Genomic DNA, 18,448 nt, shown 5'->3' with positions numbered 1-18,448 from the left:
TGAAACGATCTGTTTGGCCAACAGTGAGGTACTCTAAATAGCTGCCAGTCTGGTACACTGAAGAAAATATTATGCACTAGAAGAGTCACGGGTTGGGGGAGGAGGAGAAAAAAAATAAAAAGACAAACTAAAATCGATTTTACACTGGAAATATTTGAAGAGAAATGCCTGCTCGACGTCGGGTAGTTGGTTTTTGCATCCCGATATTTCTAGAGCTCTGTTTCTAAACCTACAGTAATTACACGGCTGTGTACATTATTTAGAAGTTCTTTACTACAGTACTTTTGTACATGCGGCGTTTATTACTAAATGTAGAGAGAAATAGTTACATAAGGCATATGTACAGGGTCGTGTGGGATTGCAGGTCCCTCTGCTCACCTTCCTCTTAAAGCTGCAAGGCCCAGTCTGTGAAACTGTCCTGAAACACATAAAAACCTCAGTCAAGGCCCATTGCTTTGATGAGCATTAATTAGTCTTTCCTTTCAAATCCCTTGCAGTACATTCCCCTTTGCGTTCAGGGATTGGTTTTTGTGTTGTTGATGTGGAAAAATCTGGAGGTCTGCGCTGGAGAGGTGCCCTCAGTCACTGCCAGGAGGAGATCCCACCATCCCTGATGGGTGCTGCAGCTTTAACCCACGCCTTTGCTTAGTCTGGGAATCTCTTGGGTTGGGATTTCTCATCTGAAGCGTTTATTCTCCCGTGAGTTACCAGTAACAGGAAGAGAAAAAAAAAATTAAAGGCGTGTCGCAGAAAGAAACAGGGAGCAGAGAGGGAGGAGCCAGAGGAGGTGGCGTGGCCTTGACTCCTCCTCTGGTCCTACACTTTGGACTCGTTCTCCAAGTTGGCCACGTCTCCGTTCCTTTCGTTTTGGTCTTCTTGGTTCTTTTCCTCCTCCTCTGTTTCCAGCTCGGCGTGTTGGTCCAGCTTGCTGGAAACAGACCACGTCAGGGGCAGTTCTGCTCGGCTGGCCATCTCTGCCAGCTCTTTGGCACTGTAAACGGGGGTGTTGGTCTCGTAGGTTTCATGAAAACTGTTGTAGTCGACCTCGTAGAAGCCGTCCTCCAGCGTGAGAACGGGCGTGAAGCGATAGCCCCAGAGGATCTCGCTGGTGATGTAGGAGCTGCGAGCCTGGCAGGTCATCCCTGCAACAACACACAAGGAACAAGGGCTGTCATCAGGACCCACTGCTTCCCCAGGTCTTTAATTTAGTCTTTTTTTTTTTTTTTTTTTCTGTCTGCAAGATGCCGGGACAGAAGGAGGTTTGGCATCCCGCGAGGCGGAGCTCAGTTTTGGGGAGCATGGACTGTGCAGAGTGAGAAGGGCTCAGTCTGTCAGAGGAGGTTTTAATAATGATTTCTTTATTAGACTCTGCTCCTCTCCTTGTGTTTCACCAACTCACCTGCTGCTGGGCCTCAGGAGCGGGGCACTGTGCCATCCTCTGTCCCCTGGCTGTCACAAACCCGGGGTAATAAGAGGAATTGGCCCCAAAGCTCCTCCCTGCTGGAGCCCACCCTGATCCCATGATCCAAGGGGCTCCCTTGGTCCCCTAAAAGGTGGGAGTCACCTTTTAGTTACCCTCATCTGAGAGTTGGGCTGGTGGGCAACGCTTAAATGTCAATAAACCTCCTGAAAGATGTTGGGATAGTGTCTGGTGTGGAACTGGGATAACCGGGATTAATTTCTTCGTTACCTTCTCTTCACAGCTCTGCTGACCCTCACCCTGCAGGGCAAAAAAAGCTGTGCTCTGTCCAGAGGCACAAAACCAGGTGCTGATCCAAGCTCAGTTCACATTCCAGAGTGTTCTCTGGGTGAGGAAATCCCCGGGAATGGCAGGGACCTGTGACTTGGAACCTGCTCCATCCCAGACCCACAGCTCAACTGCAATAAAATGTTGATGCTCAGGAGTGGAAGGGAAAAACCCAACTGCCCAGGAAATGTGGGAAATCTGGTTGCCCAGGCAAAAATATCAGGAGAAGTGAATTTAAGAGGCCAAAAATGATGCCAGCTTTGATTACTGCACATTATTGGCATTGTACGACTAAGCTGAACAGCATTATATGGAATATTTAGTAAATAAAATTATTTAAGCCCTGCACATTATTTAAGCCACACATCAGTTAAATTAAAATTAAAAAGCTAAAAATAATAAATCTAGAGAGCACAAATGGCAGACTGCAGAAATGCACATTGTCTCTGTGCTGGTGGCATCATGGAAAGTCACTTGGAGAGTCCTGTGAAGAGCCAGAATTGGGAGTTTAATTTATTATTAACATTTATCCCAAATATTTTTCAGGGCTGTGATTACTGTTCTGGGTAATTCTGCCCCTCAATCTTTAAAGCCTTCTCTCCCAAGGTCTCATTTCTTCCTTCTGATGGCTGAAAACTGCTGTTTCTCTGTATTTCTCAGTTATAACATCACCTTTAGAAAGACATTTACCCGCTGTCACCACACTGTGACATTGCTCCAGTGTTTCCCTGCCCTTCCTGCAGCACCTTGGACCCTGTGGAGTGATGATTCCCAGAGAAAAATGTGGGAAAGCTGCTGCTCTGCACTCCCAGCTGCAGCCAGGCAGGAACACCACCTCGGTTCTCTTTCTTTTGGATTGACACAAATATTGAAGCCTTCATTTGTCTCTTTGTTATTCCAGAACAAGTTTGCATTCAGTTCTCAAGCAAATGCACGCGTTCAAATGCACGTTCAAATACAAAGATCTTCCCGTTCTCCTGCTCTTTTCACAGGTGGGAGGACAAAATCACCTCTTGTGACATTTCCCGTGTGATTTTGAGTTCTGAAGGATGTTTTATTTCCCTCAAAATGATGGAGAGTGAGGAACGTGGCAGCTCACAGGGCACACAACAAATCCATGGAGCTCCAGGCTGGGCAGAGGGGCTGGAAAAGCTGGAAAAGGCCCTGGGGGTGCTGGTGCCAGGGGCTGGACACGAGCCCAGGGGTGCCCAGGTGGGCAAGAGGCCCCTGGGCTGGGTGAGGAATTGTGTGTCCAGCAGGAGCAGGGCAGGGATTGTCCCTCTGTGCTCCAGGGCTGTGTCCAGTTGTGGCTCCTGCAGGAGAGCCCTGGAGGGGCTGGAGCGTGTCCAGGGCAGGAGCTGGGGAAGGGGCTGGAGCCCCAGGAGGGGCTGAGGGAGCTGGGAAGGGGCTGAGCCTGGAGAAAAGGAGGCTCAGGGGGGAGCTGGTGGCTCTGCACAAGTCCCTGCCAGGAGGGGACAGCCGGGGGGGTCGGGCTCTGCTCCCAGGGCACAGGGACAGGAGCAGAGGGAATGGCCTCAGGCTGGCCCAGGGGAGGCTCAGCTCGGCCAGCAGCAGGAATTTCCCCATGGAAAGGGTGCTCAGGCCTTGGCACTGCCCAGGGAAGTGCTGCAGTCACCACACCTGGAAATCCCCAAAACCTCTGTGGATGTGGCACCTGGGGACAATGGCGGTGGTGCTGGTTGATGGTTGGGCTCGATGATCTGAAAGTTCTTCTCCAGCCTAAATGATTCCATGATTCTCTGGTTCCCTGATCTGACCAGAGAGCCCTGGATGGGTTTCCCCAAAGGAAGGTGCCATTCCTAAGAGTCATCTCTTCCTAATCCCTTTACTGCTGAAATTCAGCTTGGAAGTAGAGTGGGAAATTTGGAATTTTCATTACAAGGAAAACAAGTACTCAGGGATCCTGCTGATTTGATTAGGAAAAATTGTTCTTCCTGGTGGGAAAGAGGAGGGACAATTTTCTGCAGAAATCAAGAAGAGTAATTGAACTATGTGAAAGTTACGGCTCATTTAAAACAAACCCTCCTCTGAAATGTTGATCTCCATTTTTAATTTAGGCTCCCGTTCAGCAATGATTCAATTCTCGTTCCTTTTCCACAGCTGGATGAAACATTTTCAGTGCTAGAATGGAAGTTAGGATTTTTCAAGTCAGTTAAACTAAATTCTGGGGATTAGGTGAAGGAGACTTTTAATTTTAGGCAGCCAAGCTACCTTGGCTTTTTGTTGTTTTATTACTATTTATTATTATTAAAATTTTGGTTTGCTTTTAAATGGGACCAAGAAAAGGTTTTTTTTGCTTTTACAAGAAGCACTTAATTGAAGATTTGATGGTAGCTTAGACAATCAAATGTTGTGTCAGGCACTTGTACCATGCAATATTTCCCTTTGGGGTGGGAGCCACCAGAAATAAAACGCTCTAAAATACATCGGGGGAAAAGGTTCAGAACCAAGGTATCAAATCCATGTTTGGGCTGAAATACAGTGATTTTCCAACCCTGCCATTTCCACACAGTGACAGCCTCATTCAGCTTTTGTTTTCCTCAAGACAGGCCCTCTTTAGAACAGCACCTTTTCTTCTCAAATTCCGTTTCTGGGATTTAAAAAAGGGCTCTCAGTGAAATAAGGAGCTGAGAATTATGGCCCACGACTGGCTGCACCTCTCTGACAGTCACAGCAACCTCGAGGTTCAGAAATTCCCTGCTGCCACTTGGCAGGACCAGGCAGTGCTCCTGCTGCACTAAATTATCCAGGGTATTCCACAAGAGTGGCTGTTTTCAATCATATCTTGGGAATTCTGCTTCACAGGTCAGTCTGGAGTAAAACTTGGCAGCAAACCGTGTGTGGAGCACAGGGGTGTCCCCATTTCTGGGCTGGGGACAGGGATGTCCCCATTTCTGGGCAGGGGTTTCACTCCTGTGCAGGAGGACAACATTTGGTCTGGGGTCTCCATTTGGGAGCTGAGGCTTCCATGGGCCTATGATGCTCTGGTTGGATTCCTTTCACTCTCTCTGTATCCATAACAGACTTTCAGAATCAGAATCTCTGGGTTGGAAGAAACCTCTGAGATCATCATCAACCCAACCCTAACCTCAACTAAACCCTGGCCCCAGTGCCACATCCATTCTTTGTTTAAACACATCCAGGGATGGTGACTCCACCACCTCTCCAGGCAGACCATTCCAGAACTTTATTACCTTTTCTGTAAAAAACTTTTTCCTGATATCCAGCCTATATCTCCCTTGGAGCAGCCTGAGCCTGTGTCCTCTGGTTCTGTCAGTGCTGCCTGGAGAAAGACCAACCCCACCTGAGCACAGCCACCTGCCAGGGAGCTGTGGAGAGTGATAAGGTCACCTCAGAGTCTCCTTTTCTCCAGGATAAACCCCCCCAGCTCCCTCAGCCATTCCTCACAAGATTGTTGTGATGCTCCCAGCCTTGGTGCCTCCTCTGGATGTGCTCAAATGTCTCAACGTCCTCCCTAAACTTCCTTTGCTGGGGTATCCCTGCAGAAGTTTTGATCTATTTTGTCAAAAGGTTCATTCGGATCATGGGAATGTCTTCAGACCAAAACTGAACATGGAGGAAGTTCCTGACCCCTCAAGATGAATTCCTGAATGAATTCCTCCATGTGCTCGTGATGGAGCTGAGGGAATCAGGAAGCTGCAGAGGCTTTAGAGCTGAGCTTTGCACCTTGTCTGGAGCCAGGAGGAGAAGATGGGAGAGTTCGACCTCATTGCTGTGATCAAAGAATCCCAAATTGGTTTGGGTTGGAAGGGAAATCAAAGATCATCCAGTGATCCTGGATGTCCCAGGCAGGGACACCTCCCACTGTCCCAGGCTGCTCCAACCCCAGTGTCCAACCTGGCCTTGGGCACTGCCAGGGATCCAGGGGCAGCCACAGGGAAATTCGGAATTTCTCTGGGAAATCCATAATTTCTCTGGGAAATCCATTCCAGCCTTTTCCCACCCTGCCAGGGAGCAATTCCTAATTCCCAATGTCCCATCCAGCCCTTCCCTCTGGCACTGGGAACCATTCCCGGTCCCTCCAGGTTGGTGTGAAAAGTCCCTGTGCACAAAATTCCCTCTCCAATGACACCAATATTGAGGGCATTGGCTGAACCTCTCTGGTGTCTCCAGGAAACCCACTTGGATTCCCAGGATTCTCTCCAGGGCTGTGCCCTCTGCCCTGGTGACCTTTTGCACTCCAATACATCTGGTGAAGGATTTGTCACTTGGTTATTTTTGGCTGTTCAGGAGCAGGAGAAAGCAGTGTGGGCTATTCAAAACAAGCCAAAGGCTGGGAGTCAAGACCCCCTGCTTGATCCTCTGCTTCTCCTGCAGACATTTGTGTGGGTTTTGGCAAATTCCCCAGTTTTGCTGGCTCTGCTTCACTGCTGTGCCACCAGGAACACGCTGAGACGGAAAAGAAAGCAGGAGAAGTGCTGGCAGTAGATTCTCTTCCTCTTCTAGAATATTTATATATATATATTTTTTTTTCTTGCCAAATTTGTACTAAACAGCTCTCCCTGGTGTGAAAATGATTGCCTCACCAAAAAAAAAAAAAAAAAAAAAAAAAAAAAAAAAAAAAAAAAAAAAAAAAAAAAAGACAGAGATTTGGAATAAATAAAATTTCCAGAGTGCCACCAAGTCTGTGTCTGTGTCAGAAACATTCCATGGAAGTTAATTAAGTTAATTGGTCCTCCTTGATCAAGCTAAAAAGATGGAAGCAAAAAACTCTGCTGAATTCACTGCAGTATTTTCAAGCTGGAAGCATAAAACTGTAGAATTTAGGTGCAGCTGACAATGAAGTAGTGGTACAATGTGGTAGTTTCAGTTTATATGAGTAAACACCCCCAAAATATACATTTTATATAAATATATATATATAATATCTGTTATTCAGATGTAGCAAAGGGGAATCCTCAGGGGTTCTGATAACTCAGTTCAGAGCACACCTGGAATTTGGAGGTTTATCTCACCCTGAGAAATGTCAAAACCTCCTGAAAGAAATCAAAACTGCCCAGGTGCCTGTTAAAATTAAATTTAATAATTTAAATTGAATAATTTAATTTATTAATTTATATTTTTATTTAAATTATTTTAAAATAATTTAAATAAAATCATAAATAAAATAAAAATTAAAATAATTTTAAAATAATTTAAATATCTTTGCTTCAGCATATTTGGTGTGAAACCCTTGTGTCGTGGGGGTGTGAGTTGAGCAGGAGAGGAAGGGAGTGAGGACAGATTTTTTTATTCTTATAAGAATATAAGGAGTTAACTTTTGCTGGGTTTTGTTTGTTTTCTTTTCCCTTTTATAATATTAAAATCAGCTTGAGGTGTTTTTTTTTTATCTTTTTTTTTTTTTTTTTTCCCTTGCAAAATGATTCGTGTAATTTGATATTTCTATTTTCACCTGAGGAGCAGACCAGTGTATTTGAGCTTTTATTTGCTGACACCATCTGTGGATGCTGCTCAGGGGTCTCTGTGGTCGCTGAGGAAGGAGCAGGGACCAGCTCCATCCAAAAAATCCAAATTGCCATGGAGTGAGTGGGCTGGAGCAGCTGCTCTGACCACCCCAACCCATAGGAAAAATCACAGCTCTGCAGGAGAACACGCAGATTATCAGCTCCCTTTTGCACAGAGATGAACATGCAAAGGAAATTGAAGCCATAATTTCAAGTCGATTGAACTTTCTGACGCTCCGAATTCTATTTTTTGCTAAAACAAATAACAGGCACAGGAAAAAAAAATAAAAAAAAAAGTGGTTGTTCTTCAGTTAAATTCTAAACAAAATCTAAATTGAATCAATCAAAACATTCTGGTTTCATTCTGACTTCTTCAAATGTGATATTTGAAGAAGGTGTAATTTTATTTAGGTGTAATGCAACACCTAAATAAGAAAAAAAAAATGGACATGCTTTAGTCTTATACAAACTGTTAAAATGCATTTTTTTCCCCCCAGCAGGAGATTTCAGTGCCAGTGAAATGATATTTTCCAGTGGAAAGATGCTGAATTAGAAATGTTTGATTTATTTGGTTACTGTTTCTCCTATCAGGAATTAAACGCTGGGTAATTTGTGCCTAATTTTTTGCTCTCTGGCAAGTGCTACCTACTGAGGCAGGAGAGTTTGTCTGATCCAGCCTCAAACGTGCTGCCACTTTTAGCAAACTGTACTGACATATTCTCAATAAAATTCTTGTAAAGAGATGGTCATTTCACCAAAAATAAATTGCAGTTTTTCTATAAATTTACAATTCAGCCAATATTTAACTTCCACTTCGCCTCACATTCAGCCCGTGCCCAGCAAATCCTGATGTGTTTGAATTTTGATGTTGTTTTTCAGCTGATCATTTTCTCTCAATGGATGATGATGACATTTTTCTGTCACCTAGAACTGGGAAATGTATTAAATCCAATAATGTCTGCCCAGAGAGAGAGAGAAGCTGGTTCCAGAACTGGCACTTGGGAGTCCTTGGGAACGGGGAGCTCAGTTCAGAGCAGCTGGAACATGGAATGCCAGGATTTTTGTGTTTGACTCTTGGGATACATTTATACACTCAGAGCTTCCCCAGATATTGGATCAGCACCACACAAAAGCTTTGTTTTTCCTCCTGGGTGCCCACCACGGGGGGATTTATGGGAATTTTGGTTAAAAGAAGCTGCAGCTCTGCTTTCCAAAGTGCTGAGTAAGGACAAGAGCTGTCCTGACCTTTTAAAAACACACTGCCACTAATCCAAGGGGAGAGGGGATGTTCTCCCCTGTCATGGGCATCCTGTTCCACAATTCCACAACAGGCAGCAAGGCTCTGAGTCCAGCTGCTGCCTCCCTGCAGAAGGGTCCTGGGGGGATCTTCACTGAGCACTGGGGGCTGAGCCACCAGAGTGAGGGGCTGAGAGGACCTCGGGGGGATCTGGGTGGAGCTGAGAGGACCTTGGGGGGATCTGGATGGAGCTAAGATGATCCTGGGTGGATCTGCATGGAGCTGAGAGGATCCTGGGTGGATCAGGATGGAACTGAGATGATCCTGGGTGGATCAGGATGGAACTGAGATGATCCTGGGTGGATCTGGTTGGAGCTGAGAGGACCTTGGGGGGATCTGGATGGAGCTAAGATGATCCTGGGTGGATCTGGTTGGAGCTGAGATGATCCTGGGTGGATCTGCATGGAGCTGAGAGGACTCTGGGTGGATGAGGATGGACCTGACATGATCATGAATGGATCTAGATGGAGCTGAGATGATCCTGGGTGGATCTGGTTGGAGCTGAGATGATCCTGGGTGGATCTGGTTGGAGCTGAGAGGACCCTGAGTGGATATGGATGGAGCTGAGAGGACCCTGGGTGGATATGGATGGAGCTGAGATGATCCTGGATGGATCTGCATGGAGCTGAGAGGACTCTGGGTGGATCAGGATGGAGCTGACATGATCATGAATGGATCTGATTGGAGCTGAGATGATCCTGGGTGGATCAGGATGGAACTGAGATGATCCTGGATGGATCTGGTTGGAGCTGAGAGGACTCTGGGTGGATCAGGATGGAGCTGAGAGGACCCTAGGTGGATCTGCATGGAGCTGAGATGATCCTGGATGGATCTGCATGGAGCTGAGAGGACTCTGGGTGGATGAGGATGGAGCTGACATGATCATGAATGGATCTAGATGGAGCTGAGATGATCCTGGGTGGATCAGGATGGAGCTGAGATGATCCTGGATGGATCTGCATGGAGCTGAGAGGACTCTGGGTGGATCAGGATGGAGCTGACATGATCATGAATGGATCTGGTTGGAGCTGAGATGATCCTGGGTGGATCAGGATGGAGCTGAGATGATCCTGGGTGGATCTGGTTGGAGCTGAGAGGACCCTGGATGGATCAGGATGGAGCTGAGAGGACCCTGGGTGGATATGGATGGAGCTGAGATGATCCTGGATGGATCTGCATGGAGCTGAGAGGACTCTGGGTGGATCAGGATGGAGCTGACATGATCATGAAAGGATCTGGTTGGAGTTGAGATGATCCTGGGTGGATCAGGATGGAGCTAAGATGATCCTGCGTGGATGTGGATGGAGCTGAGATGATCCTGGGTGGATCAGGATGGAGCTGAGAGGACCGTGGGTGGATCAGAATTTCCTCTCTCTCCACTCCTTGCTGGGGAGGCAGAAGATGGGAACTGGACATGTATAAAATACAAGTAGGAAGTGAAGAATAGAAAATGCCTGATCCAGAAATGTGCATGTGCATCCCAGAAAGGCAAATGTGTCCTGGGCTGCATCCAAAGCAGGTGGGCAGCAGGAAAGGGATTGGGATTGTGTCCCTGTGTCCCCTCAGGTGAGAGCCACCTGCAGAGCTGCCCCAGCCCTGGAATTCCCAGCACAGGGAGGACGTGGAGCTGCTGCAGAGAGCCCAGAGGAGGCTCCAGGATGAGCAGAGGGCTGGAGCAGCTCTGCTGGGAGGAAAGGCTGCCACAGCTGGGATTGTTCAGCCTGGACAGGAGAAGCTTTGGGCTGAGCTCAGGGTGGCCTTGCAGGGCCTGAAGGAGCCCCAGGAAACCTGGAGAGAGACAATTCCCAAGGGCTGCAGGGACAGGACACAGGGAATGGCTTCAGCCTGAGAAATGACAAGTTCAGGTGGGATGTTGGGAAAAAAATCCTTCCCTGGGAGGGTGAGGAGAGGCTGGGCTGGAATTCCCAGATTTGCTGTGGCTGCCCCTGGATCCCTGGCAGTGCCCAAGGCCAGGTTGGACATTGGGGACAGTGGGAGGTGTCCCTGCCATGGCAGGGGTTAGGATGAGATGATTTTTAATGTCCCTTCCAACCCAAACCATTCCAGGATTCGGAGATCCTGTGAAATGCATTTGGCCTTGAAAAAGGATTGAACAATTTTTTTGTGCAGGAGCTCTTCCAAGATGACCTCCTTCAAGGAATTTGCCTGGAGAGCCAATCTTTTGTGGGAAAATAAACACAATCCTCAACATCTGCCCCTCTCTTGGGGAACAGGCACTGAGCACCCAGTGCAATGGGACTGACACCAACACAAGGCGGGTTTGGGCAGTGCTGAATTCCCAGTCATGGGAATTAATTCCAAGGGATGGCTGGGGGAACAAACCCCTTTCCTTGGAATGGTGTTTGCTGCAAAAGGAGCGTTTTCTGTGACACTCTGTGCCTGCTGCACATTGTCTAATAAATGTTCCATGAAAATAGAGGTGTGATCAATTCCACCACTCCTTCCACACCTAATTCCACTCTACATGGATGGCTTTTGTTCCTCTCCTTAAAATGCTGAACATTCAAGGCTGGCTCTATTATAAACTTAGAGCTTTTTACAAAAAGAGTCATATTTTCCTGTGGAAACGTTTGCCACGCCAGGATTAAAGACAAAACAGTGTGAACACGCAGCTTGGGCATGCTGCAAAATTCCAGGAAATAAGGCAGGATCGGGAGCTTTTTGACAGCAAAATCTGTGAATCACCCACCAGATATTCTGGGGGTTGTTTTGAGGTTTGTGGCTGAAGCCTGGCTGCTGTGAGAGCAGAGGGGGAGATGAGAGAGAGCTCAAGGGTAAAGCACTTGCTCCTGACAGGCAGGTGCAGGTGAGAAGTGATGTTTTGGAAAAGCAGCACAAGCAAAGGTCCCAAAATCCCTGGAATTTTTTTGGAAGCAACAGCCCAGTTCAGTGGGGTTTGAAGGTCTCAAAATCTCTGGAATTTTTGGGAAGCCACAGCCCAGTTCAGTGGGGTTCATTCAAAGGTTCTGGAAATCACTGGACTTTTGGGAAGCAACAGCCCAGTTCAGTGGGGTTCAAAGGTTCCACAATCTCTGGAATTTTTGGGAGGTACTGGCCTAGTTCAGCAGAGTTCAAAGATTCTGAAATCTCTGGAATTTTTGGGAAGCAACAGCCCAGTTCAGTGGGGTTTGAAGGTCTCAAAATCTCTGGAATTTTTGGGAAGCAACAGCCCAGTTCAGTTGGGTTCAAAGGTTCTGGAAATCACTGGAACTTTTGGGAGGTACTGGCCCAGTTCAGCAGAGTTCAAAGGTTCTGAAATTTCTGGAATTTTTGTGAAGCAACAGCCCAGTTCAGTGGGGTTCAAAGGTTCTGGAAATCACTGGAATTTTTGGGAGGTACTGGCCCAGTTGAGTGGGGTTTGAAGGTTCTGAAATCTCTGGAATTTTTGGGAAACAACAGCCCAGTTCAGTGGGGTTTGAAGGTCTCAAAATCTCTGGAATTTTGGGGAAGCAGCAACCCAGTTCAGTTGGGTTCAAAGGTTCTAGAAATCACTGGAATTTTTGGGAAACAACAGCCCAGTTCAATGGGGTTTGAAGGTCCCCAAATCTCTGGAATTTCATTATGCTGCATCCTTTTAGGTGGGCTGGGACAAGCCACACGTGGGTGGGTGGAACTTGAGTTTAGAAGAGAAAACTTGAAGAAATCAGCTCTTCTAAAGATACCCCGTGTTCAGAGATGGTATTTTTGACTTGTGTTTCACCTGAAAGAGCAGCAAGAGGACTGGGGGAAGAGGAGCTCCGTGGTTTGCAGAAGAAAACTCTAAAATCCCAAGCTCTGGGAGGAGGAGGAAAATCTGGGCTGGTTTTTGTTGCTATTTTTAAGTGATGAGCTTGGATAGTAGATCTTATCCCCTTTGATTTTCTTAGTGGGAGAGAATTTAAGCAACCAAACGTTTGTTCATGTCATTATTTAATGTGATTGATCAAGCCCTTTATAAAAATCTCTTTTAGGGGAACCATTAAACACGTTAAGCTCCTAGTTCATCTGACACAACAATTGGTCTTTAATTAAAATTTAAATGAGGGCTTATTGATATCTTGATCATAACAAAAGACTCAGCCAATGCCAGGCTCCCTGCAGCTCTGATTTTTGATGAACTTTTGCAGGCCTTCTTGCAGTTCTGCACAGAAAATCATCTGTGCTGTAAAATCCTCCCACTGAGTAGCAAGTGGGTTTTGATTTTTATTCTGAGGTTTTTTTTTTTTTTTTTTTTTTTTTTTTTTGTGTGTGTGTGTTCATGGGATGAGACTTATTAAGTTGATGCTTTCAGGTTAATAATATTTGGCTATCTGACAACTTGAGCAGCATATTTATGAGATGCAGGAGGGAGCAGAAAGTGGCTGCCTGGGGGAATGAGATGCAAAATCTTTCACTTCTGAAACGCTGTTTAACATTTGAGTTATGTCAAGTTTTGTAGCCATATTTATCTGCTTGGCATCCTGTCCAAGAGTAGGAGCTATTAATGCACCTGCTGGTAGATCAATGACCAGTTTGGAAAAATTAATATTCACTTGGTTTTAATTGACTTTGGTTTTGTTGGAGGTGGTGTGGAAGAAGCTGATTGGGATCTTTAATTACTGCCCACATTTAGCAACGGGGTCCAATAAAGGAGAAGAGCAGGAATAGGGTTGGGATTTTAGGAAAGCTTCAGTTCTACTCTCCTGATTTTTCTATTCTGGGAAAAAATAGGAGCAACACACTTCAGGCTCTGGGCTTTTCACTCTGGCACTTTCCTCAATGCCTGAATTCATTTAAAGTAGGGAGAAAGAGGATCAAAAACCAGCAAAACCCAGCAAAAAGCTATTTTTTTCCTATTCCTTCATATTTGAACTGATAATATTTAAACTAATTCTTTCTGGAGGAGCACAGACAAATCAACCTGTGACAAAATGTGTCAGATTTTCCTCAAAAAACTCCAAGCTGTTGATGGAGCAGAGAAATTCTTTGAGTTTCTTTGACACCTGCACCTCACTTGTGGAAGCAACAAAGAGTCATTAGGGCTTGTTAATTCTCCTTAGCGTAACAATAATTATCTCAGATGAAAAAATTTGTGAAAAAAATTGTTGATTTTAGTAAGGCAAAAAATAAAAAGAAATTGAGAAGAGCGTGTGGGGAAAGAGAAGCAAGGTGAGGGTGCTCACATCCAGATTGCAGAATTCCCAGAGGATAGGCGTGTAAGATGATGGAAAAGAGTCAGAAATTAAAGGAGGGGGCTTCCAAAGCAGGAAAAAACTTTGTATAAAAGCCTCCATCGTGTCAGCTCTCCTGAGTGATGAATGAATTCATGCTCAGCCCTGGGGGTTGTGCTCAGCACAGCACAAAACACGAGGTTTGGAGGGAGATGATGGTCTCAGGGTGTTGTGGTGGTGGAGGAAAAGCTGCTGGGAGCCCAGGGCAGGAGCTGTCCCTGTCCTGCACAATCCCAGCTTCCCTGCTGGGGCTGGTTCCATCCTCAGCATCAGTCATGAGGTGGCACTCTTCTCCCAGCAGAGATGCCTTGGAAGCCAGTGTGTGTCTAAGGACAAAAAAAAAAAAAGAAAAAAAGCAATGCCTGGAAAATATCGTCGAGGGATTATTGCAAAAGTTGCTTTTTTGGAATGTCTGGGCAGGGGGAGGCCGTGAGGGATCAGGAGGGTGTCGTGTGGTTGAGGCAGGAATGGATTATTTGAAGGATGTACCTTGCTGAACTATGTCTGAGCTACAGGATGGTGCTCTCCCTGATTTATTTCTGATTTCCCACATGGATTTGAGGAGTCGTGACACCAGCTACAGCCCATATTCTCCTGCATGAAGAGCACCATGCCACAGCCTCTCTGCTGCAGCTTTTATTGCTGCTGCCAGAGCCCTGCTGCCTTGGAACCCTTCCTTGATCCAGACTTTATCCGAGGAGCATTTGGACATCCCCCAGTCCCACGTGTCCTGTCTCACCAAAATCAAGACTCCCAGGCTCAGAGGTAAACAGGGAAAAAACTAAACCCGGATATTTCTGGCTAAAACCATCCATCTCTAACATTTCATGTCAGTGTTTTATGAGAAATTTTAAAATCTCCTGATTCTGGCGATGTTGGAATCCTAGAAGCTGAAAATTTAGCTTTTAGTATATAATAATATATATGGAGTGTGATGGAGACTTCAGGGTGGAGCTTAGTTGTTCTTTTTTCACCTTCTTCATGGCTTTGGGTGGTTTTCTGTAACTGGAAGATAAAGAAGATAAAAACCTCACGTGGCCCCAGTCAGCAGCAGCTCAAACCAGCAGCATCTTCCACGGGGGTTTTGTTGCTCCACACTGCAGACCTGACTCAGATCTCCACAGTTTTACACCTCCATGGCATCCTGGCTAAATCCCAAGGAACCTAACAGAGGTCTGCTCTTGGGGCAGCATCCCCTGGCTCCTGCTGGGCTCCCAGGGTGTGTTTGACATCCAGGCTGGGAAAGAGAAATAAAATTTGCTGTGGTGTCTCTGAAAACTTCCCAAGTCTTTAGACAGGACAAGGGGGAACGGCTTCAGGCTGACAGAAAGTGGGGTTACATGGGATATTAGGGAGAAATCCTACTCTGGAAGGTGGGGTTGGTTAAATTCCCTCCCACTAAGAAAATTAAAGGGGATAAGATCTACTACCCAAGGCCATCACTTAAAAATAGCAACAAAAACCAGCCCAGATTTTCCTCCTCCTCCCAGGACTTGGGATTTTTAGAGTTCTCTTCTGCAAACCATGGAGCTCCTCTTCCCTCAGTCCTCTTGCTGCTCTTTCAGGTGAAACACAAGTCAAAAATACCATCTCTGAACACGGGGTATCTTTAGAAGAGCTGATTTCTTCAAGTTTTCTCTTCTAAACTCAAGTTCCACCCACCCACGTGTGGCTTGTCCCAGCCCACCTAAAAGGATGCAGCATTATGAAACCACCCAGGCACACCCAGCTGAAATGAGCCCTTGCTTCCCAAAAATTCTATCTAAAATTGATAATACTGACAAAGGGAGCCTGCAAGAAGGATGGAGAGTTACTTTTCATGATGTCCTGGAGTGGCAGGACAACAGGGAATGGCTTCAAACTGACAGAACGTGAGTTTCAGTGGGATGTTGGGCAGGAATTGTTCCCTGGCAGGGTGGGCAGGCCCTGGAATAGAATTCCCAGATTTGCTGTGGCTGCCTCTGGATCCCTGGCAGTGCCCAAGGCCAGACTGGATGGAGCTCTGAACCACCTGGGGCAGTGGAAGTTGTCCCTACCCATAAAAGAGGCTGGAACAAAATGATTTTTAAGTCGCCAAAGCATTCTGGGAGTCCATGATTACATTTCACGTGGTGAAACTGAAGAAAAAAAAAATATCACCACAAAACCCCGTGGTGTGACAGGATTAATTCAGCCAACCCAAGGAGTGAATCTCTGCTTCACCACCAGAGCACAGAAATGTTTGGGGGTTTTGTGTTTCTGGTGGAGTCTAATGGCATTTCCTCACTTCCTCCCTCTCCCCACTCACAAAAAACATTTGTAGTGCTGAAAGCTTCACTGCATTTCTAATTTGGGAAAGACGCTGTGGCAAAGCTCATAATTCCTTCTCTGCAGTTTAGCAGGGTAGTGTTACACAATTTGGCTACAAGAAATCCCCGTAATAAATGACAGCTCTTTCAGCCTCTTGGCAGTGCAAGGCCCAGCCATCAGTCTTGTGAATGCTCCCATAACCATTGAAAAGTGGAAATAATTTGGAATTGTGGCTTAACACATTATTAATCACAGAGCAAAGGGTTTGGTCTGCTCTCACCAGCAATATCAATGTAACCTCCTGGAATTCTCTCGGGTGGCAGCACAGGGATAAAAGCCTGTGATTTTAATGATCAACTAAGCATCATTGGACACAGAACTCAAGGCCAGCATTTCAGGGAGCATCCCTCAAAATTTGGTCAGCTTTCACTTCATAAATCCCCTTGGGAATGTGGACAGGTTGTTTGTGTGTCCATGGGAGTGTTTGTCACTGAAAGAGGAGGTGATGAATGTTCACTGTCCTGACTGATAATAAACTGTTTGAGCCAGTTCAGAGGAGGCTCCAGGATGAGCAGAGGGCTGGAGCAGCTCTGCTGGGAGGAAAGGCTGCCACAGCTGGGATTGTTCAGCCTGGACAGGAGAAGCTTTGGGCTGAGCTCAGGGTGGCCTTGCAGGGCCTGAAGGAGCCCCAGGAAACCTGGAGAGAGACAATTCCCAAGGGCTGCAGGGACAGGACACAGGGAATGGCTTCAGCCTGAGAAATGACAAGTTCAGGTGGGATGTTGGGAAAAAAATCCTTCCCTGGGAGGGTGAGGAGAGGCTGGGCTGGAATTCTCAGATTTGCTGTGGCTGCCCCTGGATCCCTGGCAGTGCCCAAGGCCAGGTTGGACACTGGGGTTGGAGCAGCCTGGGACAGTGGGAGGTGTCACCCCTGCCATGGCAGGGGTGACACTGGATGATTTTTAATGTCCCTTCCAACCCAAACCATCCTGTGGCTCTGTGAGTTGTGTTTCCCCGTGCTTTGAGCTGGGATTCCCCTGGGAACAAGCTGCTGGTGCTTTCTGAGCCCAGCAGTGATTCCATCAGCCAGCCAAAGGCTCCAGAGTTTCCAACAAGGCAATGACCCAATCCAAGCTTCACGAAAGCCCAAAGCATCTTCTTGCTGCACTTCTGGCTTTCAGAAGGAAGCGGATTCACTCTGGATGACAGCAGGTAGCAAAGCTCTCCACAGGAATGGAATCACTCCTCAGGATCCCATTTGGCATCTCGGGGGAATTCCTCCAGTTTTTCATGCAGCTTCTTAATCACATGGATGTTCCTGAATGCAAATGTGTCAGAGTGACAACGGAAAGAGCCTTTCAGAGGAAATAACCTCAAGATGAGGATGCCATGACTGGTGCTATTCACCTCTAGAAGGTTTAATTCACCTCGGGAATAATGTGGCAACAATCCTACGGCTTTCCACTCTCTTCTGTGCCGTGTTCAAGCCAAGCCAAGCCTGGCCTGCTGCTGTTGTGTGGCACCTTGAACTAAATTGCTGTGAACATTTCTCTCCAAAGAGGGAGCACAGTCAGAGCCCTGACACTGCAAAACTCGGGGATAATGCTGGAGCTTGTTGCTAACAGGAGAAAGATGGAGATTAAGATGACAACCGCAGGAGAAAATCCACTTTGCAGCTTTTTTTTTTTTTACCCTGTCATCTGTAGGAGAGAGAGCTACGAGCACAGCTGATGAGGTGTGATGCTTTAGAGGAGGAGAGTTTGGGTTTGCGAGGCGCTCTGAATGTCTTGTTTTCCCACCAGCGCTGCCATCTCTCTAGATAAGCTCATTTCAAAAATTAATGGACCAGATCCTTGCCTGTGCTAATGCTGCACTGTGCTGCTTCAGAGGGGTAAACAGCATTAAAGCAGCCTGTTCCTGCTCCTGCAGCTCTCCCCCTGTCCCAGGAAATTTGGATCAGCCAGAAGGGATCAACCAAAAGCCCAGAGTCTGGAGCAAATCCTTCTGGGGAAGGTGAGAGGTGTCACCACCCCCTCTGATTGTCAGTGGCTGCTGCTTTGGGGCTGTAGGCTGAGGGCAAAAATGATTTTACAAGCTCCTGATGGAACAAATATTCCCAGGACTGGAAGAGCATTGGGAGAGTCCAAGTTTGGCATCACCAGCACTCCTCCACCCAAAGCAGGTCCCTGCTGCTTCGGGCTGCACACTCAGAAAGAGGCATGAAAAACAGTGAGGGATAAATCCCTTGCTGCTGGTTCTCTCAGTTGTGCTGGTTAAACAGACAATTACCTCTTTTTTGTGTTGTTTTTTGGTGGCTGTGGTCGGTGCTGAGCAGGGCACTGCCCCATCCACTGTGACAGCTTCAACCGGACAACTTTAATTTTAATTTTAATTTTAATTTTAATTTTAATTTCAATCT

At 46.6% G+C, this 18,448-nt stretch overlaps 1 protein-coding gene across 1 annotated transcript in view; it reads right to left on the bottom strand.

The window, feature by feature from the left end:
* Positions 1-727: 727 nt before the first annotated feature.
* KCNJ6 (potassium inwardly rectifying channel subfamily J member 6) overlaps positions 728-18,448 on the bottom strand; it is a 34,850-nt gene continuing 17,129 nt past the window's right edge. The window contains exon 2 of the mRNA XM_066314178.1: positions 728-1,142. Coding sequence (XP_066170275.1) covers positions 817-1,142 — 326 coding nt within the window. The 3' untranslated portion in view covers positions 728-816. The remainder of the gene's footprint in view (positions 1,143-18,448) is intronic.

The sequence above is a fragment of the Sylvia atricapilla genome, chromosome 2 (genome assembly GCF_009819655.1).
Source record: "Sylvia atricapilla isolate bSylAtr1 chromosome 2, bSylAtr1.pri, whole genome shotgun sequence".
Classification (NCBI taxonomy): domain Eukaryota; kingdom Metazoa; phylum Chordata; class Aves; order Passeriformes; family Sylviidae; genus Sylvia; species Sylvia atricapilla.
Note: the sequence above shows the minus strand (reverse complement) of the source record. Positions and strands in the feature narration are given on the sequence as shown.